Here is a 15,053-nt window from a genome sequence, read left to right on the forward strand (position 1 = left end):
CAGCAGGATAGGAGGGTGATACATTTCATTTGAACTTGACAAAAGAAAGCCTACTATGTCTATGAATTATTTACTTTTGCTATCATGTAGGGCTACCCCTTTATTAAAATATTAGGCTATGAGTAGTAGTGTTAAAAGGTTTCCAGTGCCTTCCCAATAGGAAGATTTATGTTTTAGCAAATGTCTGCATTAAAGCAGCACCCTGAATTTGCAAAATGTTAGAAACAAAAGAATGTATAAACCAGCAAGATTCCTTTAAATCAGGTCACTTAGTTTTTCTTTGCAAGAATGACTTCTGTGTCTTCTTTTCCAACAAATACATATGAAAATTTGTTTTCTATTTTTCACTCCTTTGACTTGTTAGATTCCAGTGCTTTCTTCTCAATGTAGTACCCCGACTCTTTTCACAACTCCACCCTGTAAATACACACACATGCGCACAGTTACACACACATGCACATCCTCTCACATGTTTTCTTTTTCTTCCTAACTTGAGACAGCTTTACCCAATAAACATAGATCTGGCTATAAATTAGGTGCCATTGGAAATTATCATAAACTCTGAAATTATTTCCAAGTGTTTAATTCACTTCCAGGAAAAGCTGGTTCATATTTTATGAATTTCCTATATATAGGGCTGATTCCCTTAATACAAAAGGGAATTTCTGTTCATATAATAAAATGACCTAAGAATTTCTATGCCCTACTCTTAATGCAAAGACACCCATGAACGAAAATAAGAACACTTAAAAGAAGATAATAATTTCTTATCTCTGGGGCTCCATTGGCCATTTATTGAAGAAGCAGGATTCATCAATGCTCTAGTTTATTTCTATTCTTCATGAGGATTTTTGTATTTACACTTTTGCTGATTTGGGATCTGGGTTATCTTTAAGACAGTTTTCAGACTTCAGCATCTTATCGACACTGAAAAGTCCTCAGCTGTGTCTTTTTCTTATATGCTTGTCTGTAAAATGTCATGGTGACAAGTTTAAGCAAATTGTTTTTATTGCTGATTATGTTCACTTTTTTTCTTTTTAAAATTGTATTGAAAAATAGCATACATGCAGAAGAGTATAAATATCCTAAGGGTGGAGCTGAATGAATTTTGCATAAATGAACAACTCATATAATAAGAATCTGATCAAGAAATAAAACATTACCAGTAACCTAAGATTTTGTGTGGGGGGAGGAAAGAAACTTAAATTCTATCATATGGCTTGTATTTTTTGATATTTGCCATTTTTAATAGACTTTTTATTTTTAGAGCAGTTGAGGGTTCACAGCAAAAAATGATCCTAACTTTAAAAAAATATTTATTTATTTATTTATTTATTTATTTATTTATTTATTTGAGAGAGTGGGAGAGAGAGTGCTTGAGTTGGGGAGGAGTGGAGGGGGAGGGAGAAGCAGGCTCTGAGCAGGGAGCATGAAGCAGGCTCCAAGCAAGGGGTGGGGCTCCAAGCGGGGCTCTGCTCCATCCCATGACCCTGAGATTATGACCTGAGCAAAAACCAAAAATGGGTCCCTCAACTGACTGAACCACCTAGGCTCCCCCAATGATGTTCATTGTTAATCTTGATAAATAGTACTGGGAACATTTTTTATAAGCTACTTTTTTTGGGTTTCACTTTTTGCACTTTGTCTTCAAGTGTGTCTCTGAGCAATATGGTGACTAAACCAGACCTGCTATACAAATTTGTCTTCTAGCTTTTAAAATGATGAGAGTGACCAGCAGTTCCAATATGGTGTCCTCCATTTTGACACTTTGGGCTTCATACAATGTCATGGTGTTGATGGCTACCCAAATATATTTAGCAGCTGTCCAATTCCAGTCTTAAAAAAAAAAAGAAAATGTAAGGTATCACTGCACATTATTAGTTAATATAGACTTTGGGGGAGGAGATTTTTCTTGCACCGTGTGTCCCTGTTTTACTGATGATCATATGGCTACCAACTTTCTTCTAGACTCTGCCTCACAGCTACCTGGACAAAAGTCAGGGATATAGGCACCAAGACAGGCCAACTAAAAAGGCCCTTGCTGGTTTTATTTGGTGCTTATGCTCTGAAATCCCCAAACCCATATATGAAGAGTTACCCTCCAAATACATACACTATTGAGCTCATCAAATGTGATTCTGTTGGAGTCATTAGTTCTTTCTTTTTGGCTGGAAAACAGGTCTTAAAAAAAGAAAAAAGAAAAAAAAGCTGTCATTAAGTTCATTTTATGTTTGCCATCTCTTTTTACATCTGGTAATCCTTAAATAACTACACAGAAATGGTAGTTATGCTTTACCATATCAGTTGCAAATTGTTGGAAACATATGGAATGGAGGCGTGGGGGAGGCTGAGGCCCTCCGATGGCATATCTGTGGTCACTGCGGGCACTCAGAGGGCCCTGCCCCTCTGTCCTTCAGAGTCACATGTGAGGCTTTACAAACTTTAGTCAAGAGGAAAAAATTCAGGACTTTCTCATTCCTTACACGCAAGGATTTTTATTGTAGATCTCGCTTCTACAAATTAGAGGCTTCTTGGAATCTGCATTCTCAGTTTTAAAGAGGTCGTGAAGGATCAAAAAATAAAAGCCTTTTTGCTGTGACACCCTGGTACAGAAGAGCCTTAAGACTCATGGTTTGTCTTTGGCTTTGATTCATTTTTCATAGTGATTGATATGTAAGTTTCCTAGGACTGCCATAACAAAATGCCACAAAATGAGTAGCTTCAAACAACAGAGGTTTATTCTCTTTTAGTTCTGGAGGCCAGAAATTTGAAATCAAGATGTCAGCAGGGTCATAGTTCATCTAAGTCCTTGCATTCTTCCTAGGCTCTGCTGGTTGCTCGCCATCCTTGCTGTTCCTTGGCTTGCGGTTGCATCTCCAAATCTCTGCCTCTGTTGCCATGTGGCCTCTTCCCTCCATCTCTGTCCCTCTAGGTCCAGATTTTTCTCTTCTTATGAGAACACCAGTCATTGGATCAGGGCTCCTCTTCATCCAGTAAAACTTCATCTGCACCTGAATGTATCTACAGAGATCTTATTTCCAAATAAGTTCACATTCACAGATACCAAGAGTGAGGACTTCAGCATACCTTTTGAGGAATCCATTGTCCATTATGTCCAAATCCCAAATTCCAGAGCCATGATTTATTCTAAAGAAATTGATTAAGTCCAATAATAATATATTTCACCACCAAATTTTCATTTGCCAAATGAGACATCCATTTATTTAGTTCTTTTGTACATGCGGCTTGAACGTCTTTAACACCTCTTGCCTCTTGACATAGATCAGCAGTGCTTGGTAAGAAGATTAAACCACTGGTTTAGAAGGAGTTTACATGTCACTGAGAAGCAGCTGCTAACTATGGGTGAATATGGAGAGGTTCTTTCATTTCATGTAATGTGGCCTTATGTGCAGCAATCATTGCCCAAGTAGCCTTAACTCAGGGCAAGGGGTTAGTTTGACAGATGTTTTAGATTGAAGGACAACAGAAATACCCCTTCAGTGGAGTTCTGTCACCAACAGTAAATCAACACTGTTTAAGGGTTTATGTTTGATTGCTAATTAACTGCTTACTAAGGTAAGCTTGTTTTGAAAATTAATGTAGCCATGACTTAAATGGAGTGACTTTGGTTCAAAACTGAAAAATGATGCAGCTCCTTTTTTTGTTTTGAACAAAACGTGTACTTTATTAACATGCATAATTGTTCTAAAGTAGTAACATTTCATATTAAATTTTATATTTTAATAATTTGAAATTAAATTAATATGGAGTGAGAGAGTGAGAAATCCCTAGATGCCTTTAGCAAATTTGTATGATTCCAATAATAACTACCACCTCAATTTTAAAAATCACTATTTAATGCACAATGTTATAACACTTTAATTTAAACCTGTGACCAAGATGGATAAAAATGCCAGTTTAGGTTCATACATGTTGAAAAGTAAATAACACATTATGTGATTATACGCTAACTTAATGTAGGGCTGATAAATACAATATAAAGATAAATTTTTATAATCATAATCATCTTCTTATATTTATATCCTGCTCCTACTGAGATGAATCTCTGGTTACATTTACATATTGAATTACAAAGTTAAAACTAATGATGGGATCAATTATGCCCCATACTGAGCTGTGCACTTTGGAATGACTTTGAGAAAACAGGAGGGTCAAAAGAAAAAAAAAAAAGCATCCACAGCGCACAGTGGTTTCAAGATTATGCTAACAGATAAGCAAAGGAAGAGACAATAATTTGTGTTTGTCAAAAAAATCAGGCTTTTATTGATGTGAAACCTAAAGTACATTTTGAATATAAACATTTCTCAGAATTTGAAAATATATAGGTTGGGTCACAGAGGTTGCTGAACAGTGGATTTAAGGTAGATATATAAGGGCAAATGTAACATCGTTCCCTTTATGATCCTCTTAATTGTTCTTGGCATTCTTTTGATGTATTTTTAATGCATTTGCTGTGTCTCAGTTGAAATATCTGCTCCATATTTGCTGTTGTCATGCCAAATGATAGCGTCTTCTTTCTCCTTCCTAGCTACATAATAAATGTGCTTCTCATCTCAAACCTGAATGTGACTGCGGACCTTTGAAGGACCATATTTTACCACCCACAACAATCTGTCCAGTAGTACTGGTGAGTTCTTCCTTCTCATCATTCTGCTCTAACTTGGGGTTTCTATGACAAACTGGTACACTATACCACTAAATGTTTCCCGGGCTGATTTTCCATTGATCAAGGCAGTGCTCTAGAGATCTAAAATACCTCATTACTGCCAAATAGACACCTTTGGCCACTGTATTTCCTTTTTTCTTCATGGCACAATAAACGTTTTAGTAAGGTGTGCTCTAACTGAAGCTGACTCAGGCTTTACCACTTAGTCATGCTGTACTTACCAGAAATTGTAGAGGCAGAACACTTCTACATTTTACATGTTTTATAGATCTAACTTCCCAGAATAATGAAGTTATTCTTAGGGGCAATTTTGCTGGGGATGCACATTATATATCTGCAATGTTGAGGTCTCCTATCTAGGTCAGAGGCTACCTAGAATGAGGGCACATGTGCTGAAGAAAGTTATGCACTGCCATTAGGTGTGTTTTATTTTTTATTAGTGAACAATAAATTTAACTACCTGCAAAATACTTAAATAAATATGTAATTGGGAAATGCATAACTGAGGTAACCCAGAGAAGAGCAAACCTTCATAGAAAGAGAAGTAGATATTCAAAGGTAATATTCATATTACATTTTGAAATCCAAACTGTTTCTAAAGTAAAACACTTATTTTACAAAACAAACTATTTTATATCCATAATGCAGTTTGCATATTAAAAACGACATGGAAATTAAGTGGCTGGAACTTTAGCTTGATATAATAAAAATACAACAACTAAGAAATGTTAGACAAATACTTTTCTAAAGGTCAACCTAGAAATTAATCAAATTACTCAATTTGCACCCACTTATGATTCATTTTGTAATTATCTGTAAAATACTGGTTGTATTTTAAATGTCTTTATTTAAAAATTATTTAAAACTCTTCATTTTCTCAAACTACAAATATAGAGCAAAAGAAAATACCTCCACATTGCTGAGGACAGCATTAACTACTTCTAAGTCTCCTTTCTTCATGTGAGATTCATTAGACATCCTGTAGTAAATAAGATTAATTAAAAATAATGAATGCCATAAAAATACTTTACATTTTAGATGAATTTGGGTGTTATTTTATTCTTTCATCGTATTGTCTTAAAGAGAATGGACTTGTACAGTTTTTAAATATTAAATTATTTTTTAAAATTATAGTAATTTTACTAGTTTTGATGCAACCTTGATCTCAGATTTTAACCTAGAAAGAACTTCATCATGTCATCCTACCATGTAGCTGCCTATGTAAAACCCTACTCAGTCCATTGAGCGAGGGGACTACTCCCTTGGTCCACTTCTGTCAACCTCTGGTTACATAAAGTCAAGCATGAGGCGCATTCTTTTTATTACTCTAGCTTTTCTTTCTTTGAGAGAATCGAGGGTAAAGAACATGTGTTACATGAATATTCTTGTCTTCTATAATCTTACAAAACCTTCTCATTGGTTTGTTTTGGTTTTTTTTAGATACTCTTGATTCTGAAGATTTATTTTCAGTTATTAAATCTTCCTACAGTTTTAATCATGATTTGCGTCTCAACATTTGCTCTTTTCTCATTTCCTTGGTACTACCTACTCTATAATATCTGGCACTGTTGACCACTTCATCCTTCATGAATGCCTACCTTTCACTGACTGCCATTATACCACACTCTCCTGGGCTTGCTTCTATTTCTCTGGATACTTCCTTTTTATCTTTCCTGGCTTTCATGACTTCATCCTGCTCCATGCTGGTGCATCCCTTTGCTCAACTCTCATGTGTCACAGCTTTTCACTCTTAACATTCTTCCCAGTGGGATCTTGTTTATTTAGTTGACTTCATTATCATGTTAATTTATATTCAGTTCATCCTCCATCCATAGGTTTGCATCTCAAACCTATAAAGCTGCAACTTGAAGGTCCCATGCTGTCTTACATGCCCAATATATCATCATTATTGAATGTACTAATGGTAACTCATAGAGAGAGCACAAATACCATACCAACTACTATGCTAAACACATTCATTCATTAATTCAGCAAATACTTATGGAGTGTCTAGTTGATGCCAAATAATATTATAGATAGGGGTAATATGGTAAAAGCTAAATTAAATCTTTGCTTTTGTGGAGTTTTCATTCCAGCAATAAACAATTAAATAAGAAAATTGTTTTGTACTTGGTTGTACTTTAAATATAAAGGAAGTACATTGAAGCAGGAAAAGAAGAGAAGAAATGTGGGGCTGTAGTTATGAAAGGCATAGTCAAGAAAGAGTTCACTAAGGGGATAGTTAAATGAAGAGTTGAGGAATGTGAGGGAGTCACGCACATGACTATCTGGGGATAGAACTTTACAGAGAAGTTACCAAGGATGGACAAGTAAAGACTCAGAGGCAGGAGAAAATTGTCATATCTGAAAGGCATCAAGGAGATTAGTGGCTTGGCCTAAGTGAGAAAGAGGAGGAATAGTAGAGGAGATGATAAAAGATGCCATAAAATTTTCATATCCTGTAGGGCAATTTAGGCCACTGTAAGATCTTTACCTTTTATTACGAGTGAGGTTGGAAGCCATTAGAGGATTTTGATCAGAAAAGGGAATGAACTGACTTATATTTTAAAAAGAACATTGTAACTGTTGGGGGGGGCAGCAATGAACAAAAACATATGTGACACTTCTCTTTTCTCAGAGAATTAGGAACCTGGGTCATTGCTGAGAGCAAGGATGGTATAAACTGTATGAGAAGTTTGAGGATTGGGAAGAAGTTACACAACAGGCACTGAGGAAAGTGGGAGCTTAATGGATCAAGGCAATACCATTTGTGTGGGAGCGAGTAATGAGCAGCCACTTGTTAATCATCATAAATTTAGAATAAGATCAGTAAGCTTGGATTAGTATATTTCTCTCTTCACATTCAGTCTTATTTCTGCAGTTTTATTCTAGCTCCAGGAGTAGAAAAGGCATAGCCTAGCCTTAAGGAAACTCTGTTTTGCTAAATATGATAAAAAGAGAGAGTAGCTAGGGAGTTGAGAGTATATGCAATAGAGCGGATTGACCATGGAATTTAAGCTGGGAGGTAAGGGAAGTAAGGACTTGAACAGGAAGGTACAATAGGTGTTAGGAAGAATATGTTATGAATTATAGTTGAATCCAAGATTGTTGAAATCAAGGTTATTGGTATCAGGTTGTGAGAATGAGTAGAGTAGCAAATTGAGATTATGAAGGGGCTGTGGTCACTGGTAATGATATGTATGAATTTGTTTAATCCTCACAGTGACACCATAAGATAAATATTAAAACTATCTCCATTTTATATATGAGTAAACTGAGAAACAGAGAGGTTAAGTAAATTTCCTGTGTCACATGGCTATGAGGTGACAGACCAGGATTGGAACCCAAGAAGTATCACTCCAAAATTCCGTGCGCTCATCATTCTCACCCTTTCTCCAAATCCCAAAACAGGCCCTCTCCCTCTCCTATTTCTCTTATCTTGGTGACTAGAACATTCATATCCCAACTTTCCCAAGACAGAAACCTAAGAATTATCATTTATGACTCATATTAAATATCAGATTAATCATTGGGCAGCCTATTCTGATGTTCTCAAACTTTTTTTTTTTTTTTTTTATTCAGCCTAACTGTAACTGCCTCACATGTCACCATCACAAATTATTCTCCAGGATTGTCCTAACGGCATCCATACTGAATTGCCTCCATTCCATACATTCTTCATTCTGCTTCCTGGATCCACTTGCCAAATGCAATTTAATATTGTCCTGCTTAAATATCTTAAAATATTTAAAATAAGTAAATATCCAATAATTCTCTATTTGAACTCCAATTTATCTAGCATGGTAAGCAAGATTCTAACTAGATCAACTCACCCAATCCCTCATATACCAGCTGCACACTAAAAATCAAGGATAATTTGCACTACTATAGTTCTCTTAAGTACACCCACTCTCTAAAGCTTTTGGAGTTTTGTATATTTAATAAATCAGCCTGAATCACTTTACTTTAAAATTTCCCCTGCCATGCTAAGTAGAAATTAAAGGTTACTTTTTTAGCCTGGAATAAATACACATACTACTATTAGACCCATTAACCATTCAAATACTAATACTATAAAGAAATTATGCCATTGTTCTGCCCACAAAATTGCTTCATCTGTTCTAACTGATGGGCTGTGAGGCTTTTTAATTTGTAAACTCTCATTTGACATCCCACGAATAATTCCATACCATATCCCCCATTGTAAATTTTTAACTTTTGTTGAAAGAAAATCATTAGTTTTCACAAATAATATAATCTTGTTTTGCTTTTTATTTTTCAATAACAATTTCCTTCTTAAAATTATGAGTCCCATTTTCTCATGCTGATGTTTCTGAAGAAGAGCAAAGTGAGGTTCAGAATTACTGCAAGATGGCCGTGAATAGAAGAAATCTATCTGTATTCTAGGAAATATAAAGTGAACTTAAGATACCTATTTTTATTGAGTTTTTTTTTTTTTCCTTTACCTTGACTCTATAGTCAAGAATTGGCTATTGAGTGAGTGACATAAACTTAATATGGAGCTTAATTCCTGGATGAAGCATCTAAATAACATACTACAAGGTCAAGGTCCACAGCAGCAGTCTTTTGATATTTCAGAACATCTTTTTAGGTGTTACTTATCTTTTAAAAAAATCCTACACCATATTTTTCAGCCTCCCAGTTGCTCCCCAACACTTTTTATTAACTTTAGGTTAATGACAGTAGATATGTGCTCACCGGTTCTGGAGATCAGCAAGGTAAGCAACTTCTTTGCACTGATGGCACGCTTTTATTGGCATATACTACAAATGGCTTCCACACATAATTGGTCTTGATAGTGCCTATTGCCATAAAAGTGGATTAAAACCAACTACTCTGAAATTAAAGTTGAAATGTGACCAGTGAGTCTATACATCAGAATCACTGTTTTCTGGGATTGCAGTTGATTTCTGGCATATTTCGAGAGTATTATCAAAAACCGTATTGCTTAAAATGTATGTAATTTAGAGATTTTGTCGAGATACTTCTATGACTGTGTTTGAATACTTACAATGCTTTCTTTGAAAAATCTTCCTGCAAAAATGATGACATTCATGGTCCATTTACTGCCATATTGAAATAAATTCAGAACTATTTACAAAGGCAGATTTATTGAAGGCCTTCCCTCATCCTATCTCCAAACAGACGTAAAATGATTCCAATCTATTCAGTGGGGACTTTTGATAAGCAACTTATTTTCCATAAAAGGCCATTAATCCTTCCCAATTGATTGTTAAAATGAATATTTCTCCTTTGAATGGAATCCATTAAAAAATATGTTCTTGATTCTCATTATAGATTGAACTCAGAAATTTCTGCTGTCCAATCTCAAAATGACAATGCAAAAAATTATAATAACTTCATGTAGAACATGGCCTGATAAGCATGAAACCTACGTTTTATGTTCTTTTATGTTCTAAATTTTACCCCCAACCAAAGACAGACTTGGTCCATTTGTTGTAGTCCCTTACCGAATTGCTTTAATTAAATTCGGACTCACCATTATGTCATTAACCTACATTGAAAGACATCTTAGGAGCTCCTTATCGTAACAAAAAAAAGCTATGTTTTTAGAGATGCCTTCATTACCTAACAGAAATCCCTCTCAGTTCTCTTTATCATGGTTTGTTATCTTTCAGACCTTATCAATCCTATTACTGTCATTTTTATTATATATTATTACATATTTTTTATTTACACACACATATATATAACATTTATATGTATTAACATTATATATATTATATATATTAACATTTATATATATTAACATATATATATGTTAACCCCTCTCCCCAGAAAGGTTGACTACAATAGATCTAGGCATTGTGTTTAAATTAAATTAAAAAAAAAAGAAGATTCCATATATGCATTTAGGATAAAACACAATCCTGGGTCTATTACTGTCATGTTTTATCTTCTACCCTTAGAATGCGCAGAGGTAAATACATACCACATTTGACAATGATGCATGCATTTGTGTTATTTACTTCTTTGTGCTAATCCATAACTTTATTACTATCCCATCCATAAATTTCTCTTCATTATAATGGCCTCAGTTAGAACTTTTAAAAATTATTTTTAATAGTACATAAATTTGTTAGATCACAGAAATCAATGAAATAGGCTAGATAAAGTCCCTTTGATTCTTAGAGTAATTTCATAGAGGAATCTATAAATTTGATCAACTTCTCTAGAACTGTACGGTAGTCCGTACGTTCATTCCAGGTTTTATATTATTTTTTTATGATCAGTCAAATTGGGTCTCTAGGAGTGTACATGTTTTTATAATGCTTCTTCAGTTTAAGGGAGGCTTTTATTACATTGATTCTTTCACTATCAACAAAAGAAAACTTGAGATGTCTCATGAGGAAGTGGCATTTTAAACTTTATGTTTGAACAGTGAAATGAAGCAGACCATCATAAAAATCATTTTTATTATATTTAGCTCCATGACTTAATTTTGTTTTCTCCATGCATAGAATGATTATTGTACATCATTATTTAAAAGCAAGATTCCTTTTTTCTAAATAAGGAATTGATTATTTAGTCATTTTCTGTATCCATATATACTAGTAAAGCTAATAAATTAAATATAGGGATGAAATAATGTTGATTACTTTAAACTAGAGTTTATTTTTTAAAGGTTTTATTTATTTATTTATTAGAGAGATAGTGTGTGTGCACAGGTGCACATGCAAGCAGGGGGAGGTGCAGAGGGGGAGGGAGAGAAGGAGTCAAAGAATCCCAAGCAGACTCTGCACTGAGCACAGAGCCTGAAACAGGGCTCGATCTCACAACCCTGAGATCAAAACCTGAGCTGAAACCAAGAGTCAAATGCTTAACCAACTGAGTCACGGAGGTGCCCCTAAACCGGAGTTTATATTAGAGATAAGCATCTACTGTTTATATACTATAATGACTGTCTTTATTTTAAGGTCATTACTGATAATCTACATGGATTATTTTTATATACAATATCTGCAGTGCAATATTCTTTTATGTTTTACCATCTTCTTCATCTTTCTACTTCTTCCTTTCTTCCTTCCATTGTCTTTTTAAGTTACTAGAGCTAAAAATCCAGATAAGAGCATTTATCTTATTTGCCAGAAATTACACTCTATTGGTCAAAACAGACAAACTGATTACATATTATGGCAAGATAAATATTAACTTATAGGGGCCTTAGAGGAGAGAGTCTTAATTCTTCCCAGAGGGTAATTCAAAGAGTAAATGAAAACTTTCTTGAAGAAATGATGCCTGGCTTTTGAAGAAAAAGTGGGAATTTGATTGCCAAATGCACAGTGAATGCCATATGAGTAGTCTTAGCAACCACAGAGAACAGAGTGAGACCTTGAAACTAAGAAATATTTATTAAGGGTTATGTGTAAAGGTGAGGCTTAGAGAGATGGACAAGATAGGGTCTGAGATAGTGAAAAGCCTGTCCTGTCTTGTCAAGGAGTTTGGCTTATCTAGAATAAATAGGAGACTGCCTGATCAGGTTTTAGAAAGAAAATTCTGATGAATCGTTGAACACTACATCAAAAACTAATGATATATGTTGGCTAATTGAAAATAATAAAAAATAATAAAAATTATGTCTGAGATTTAAATTTAAAAAAATTCTGGTAACAGTGTGATCTAAAATAGATTTAAATCTGGGGGGAAAAATAAAGCTGGGAGCACAGGAGTTATGAGAGTGTAAATACAGGATTGTGATGTGAACAGTCAGAAACACCAACAGAGTAAAAAAATGAGGGAATCAGGAGAGAAGATTGTAGCAGAAAGTGGAATTTGAGTGTCTGGTTTGATTTCAGAGTAGGTTAGTTCCAGAGGATGGTAAAATCCAGGGTGCAGCCATGGATCTGGGAGGCTCACCTGGTATGGAGAGGAGGTTCACTAGCTATCAGGAGGTCAAGTAACTCTGGGGATAGTTTATTGTATGTTGTCCTTAAAACATCCCAAGATAATTATGCAGTCTTGATGAAATGGTTGCTGTATAACTGTAATGAATAAGAGTAGTGGGGAGAGCTATGACATTCCATGAGTTTCAAATGATAAGAGATACTTTACTCTGAGTCCACAGGAATGATGATTTGGATGGAAAGCCGAGAGATTTCCATAAAACCTATAGAGTAAGTACTGGTTGAGAGAATGAGCAACCTTTTCAGAAATGTACTAGGCAAAGTGGCAGTGACTTAGAAAGAAAAACAGTACTTAGTTTATTTTAAGCAAAGATTCAGAAAGCCCAGTGAGAAGTTTTAGAAATGAGGTGAGATATGAAATGTCAATTTAGGAGAAAGAAAGCAGAAATAAGCTTGGGATAGTGATGACCAGAAAGGGTAGAGACTAGAAACTTAAGTTTCACATGAACTCTGGGTCTGTGGCCAAGTTGTTTCCTTCAAAGGGTTACAGAATGGTAACAAATGATTTGTGTCCAGAATATAAATATAATGTATGTAAATAAATAAGTAACACAATCCAATCCAAAAGGGCAAAAGACCTAAAATAGGCTTTGATTAAAATATATACACACAAATCACCTATAAACATACAAATGTATGCACACTATTTTTACTCCATCAGGAAAATATATGTTTAAATCTCAATAGATAACACTACACATCCCTCAGAATTATTAAGACAATTAAAAATACTAGGCTTTGGAAAGGATAGGATTCCAAGTGTATTGTTCATACATTGCAGATGGGAGAATAAATTGGTTCAGCCATGTTATGATACTGTTTGGTAATATACTCTTTGTATTTGAATCCTGGCTTTTTCACTAAGTTTGTGACATGAGGCAAGTTATTCATATTTCGTACATCTGTATTCCACTTGTAAAATGGAATTAAATGAATTAGTTCATGAAAACTGCTTAGAATTATGCCGAGCATATAGCTAGTGTTCAGTTGATATCACCTACCATTACTATTATTTTAAGTATTATGTTGGAATTTAAAAAGTAAATTTTAACCTTTTATTATAAAATAAAATGTATAAAAACAGCATAAAAATGAAGAGAAAAATTTAAAAATTGGAATTAGTTATATAAGAATAATTATTAATATATAAATGGAAGCACTATTAAAATTTCCCTCTTCATTCTTAGATGTGTATTTTTAACATTTTTGTAATTAAACTTGATCTATCATGTGACACCTTATTTTTACACTTAAACTAATATCATTAAATCTGTGTGTGTTTCTATATACTGTGGAAAATTGCTGTTCATGGATATATAATATCTTATTAAATTAAGATACCATAATTTCGTTGAAACAATGTTTATGTCTATCATGTTTCCAATTATTTATTTTGTTATGATATATAACACCTTAGACAACATCTTTATAAAGAGTGGCTTTTCCTGGTTACTCTGTAATTGATATTGCAAAATATCTTTGTTTTTGCTCATACTGTATTATTTTGTTCCACACATGAATCAGATTTCACAATTGTTTTGTTCTTTCTGTACTATAAACATATTCCTAAATCAGGAACATAATGTTTGGAATGTTTCCTAAAACAAAACAAAAAAAGTTTTAGAATAAACTATTAATTTAAACATTTAAATAACTAATTTTAGATGATAATTTTATGTTTAAACAAACATAATATTATCTGAATACACAGTCAAAATACTATTCATTGGCAGAAAGTGATATGATAAAAAATAAAGTCTATGTTCAGTATTGTGCCCCTTTGGACCAGTTATGGTCTCTTCTCCCCAGGATACTTTCTATTCTTGTTATAATATTCTATATTACCTTAAATAAACCTCAAAGAATGCCAACAAAATCAATAATGAACCTCGTTAGCTCAGGGAATAGAAAATAAAGCTATTTGGATCATATGAATTCTAGACATAGCCTTAGACTTGATTCACATTTTCCCAACTACCTCTCTTCTTTACTGTGACTGAGAATTTGGACAACATGGTGTTGCTGAAATACCAGTCCACGCATCTCTACATATAACACCCTTGGAGAACCATATGTCTATATTACCTTCTTTTCTTCCAATCTCGCCTGCTTTTCTATAATTATAAGACTTCTACTAAATTATGCCTTGTAGATATGGTGATTAAGTCTTGCGTAGCATCGGTTATGTTAAATCTTTCCTTAAAGTATGTGTTTAATCAAGTCATTACTCCTCAACAGTGTCAAAAGTTCTGTTAGAGAGGAAGGCACGGCGTGTGTGTGTTTTCCTCACAGTCCAGCTATTAAGGGCTCTCTCTGTATTCTCTATCTGTCACTTAACTGTAACCAGAACAGTTAATAATGACAATGTCTATAGTAAACGTTAGCCAGTTTAAGGAGAGGGGGGGTACGTTTGAATTCCT

The 15,053-nt window shown here is 34.2% G+C and overlaps 1 protein-coding gene across 6 annotated transcripts in view; it reads left to right on the top strand.

The window, feature by feature from the left end:
• DGKB (diacylglycerol kinase beta) overlaps positions 1-15,053 on the top strand; it is a 682,497-nt gene that overhangs the window by 226,589 nt on the left and 440,855 nt on the right. For all 6 annotated transcript variants that reach the window (XM_087861011.1, XM_087861009.1, XM_087861012.1 and 3 more), the window contains one exon: positions 4,550-4,648. In XM_087861011.1, coding sequence (XP_087717137.1) covers positions 4,550-4,648 — 99 coding nt within the window. The remainder of the gene's footprint in view (positions 1-4,549; positions 4,649-15,053) is intronic.

The sequence above is a fragment of the Ursus americanus genome, chromosome 3 (genome assembly GCF_024610735.1).
Source record: "Ursus americanus isolate L20-20 chromosome 3, mUrsAme1.1.p, whole genome shotgun sequence".
In the NCBI taxonomy this organism is placed as follows: Eukaryota; Metazoa; Chordata; class Mammalia; order Carnivora; family Ursidae; genus Ursus; species Ursus americanus.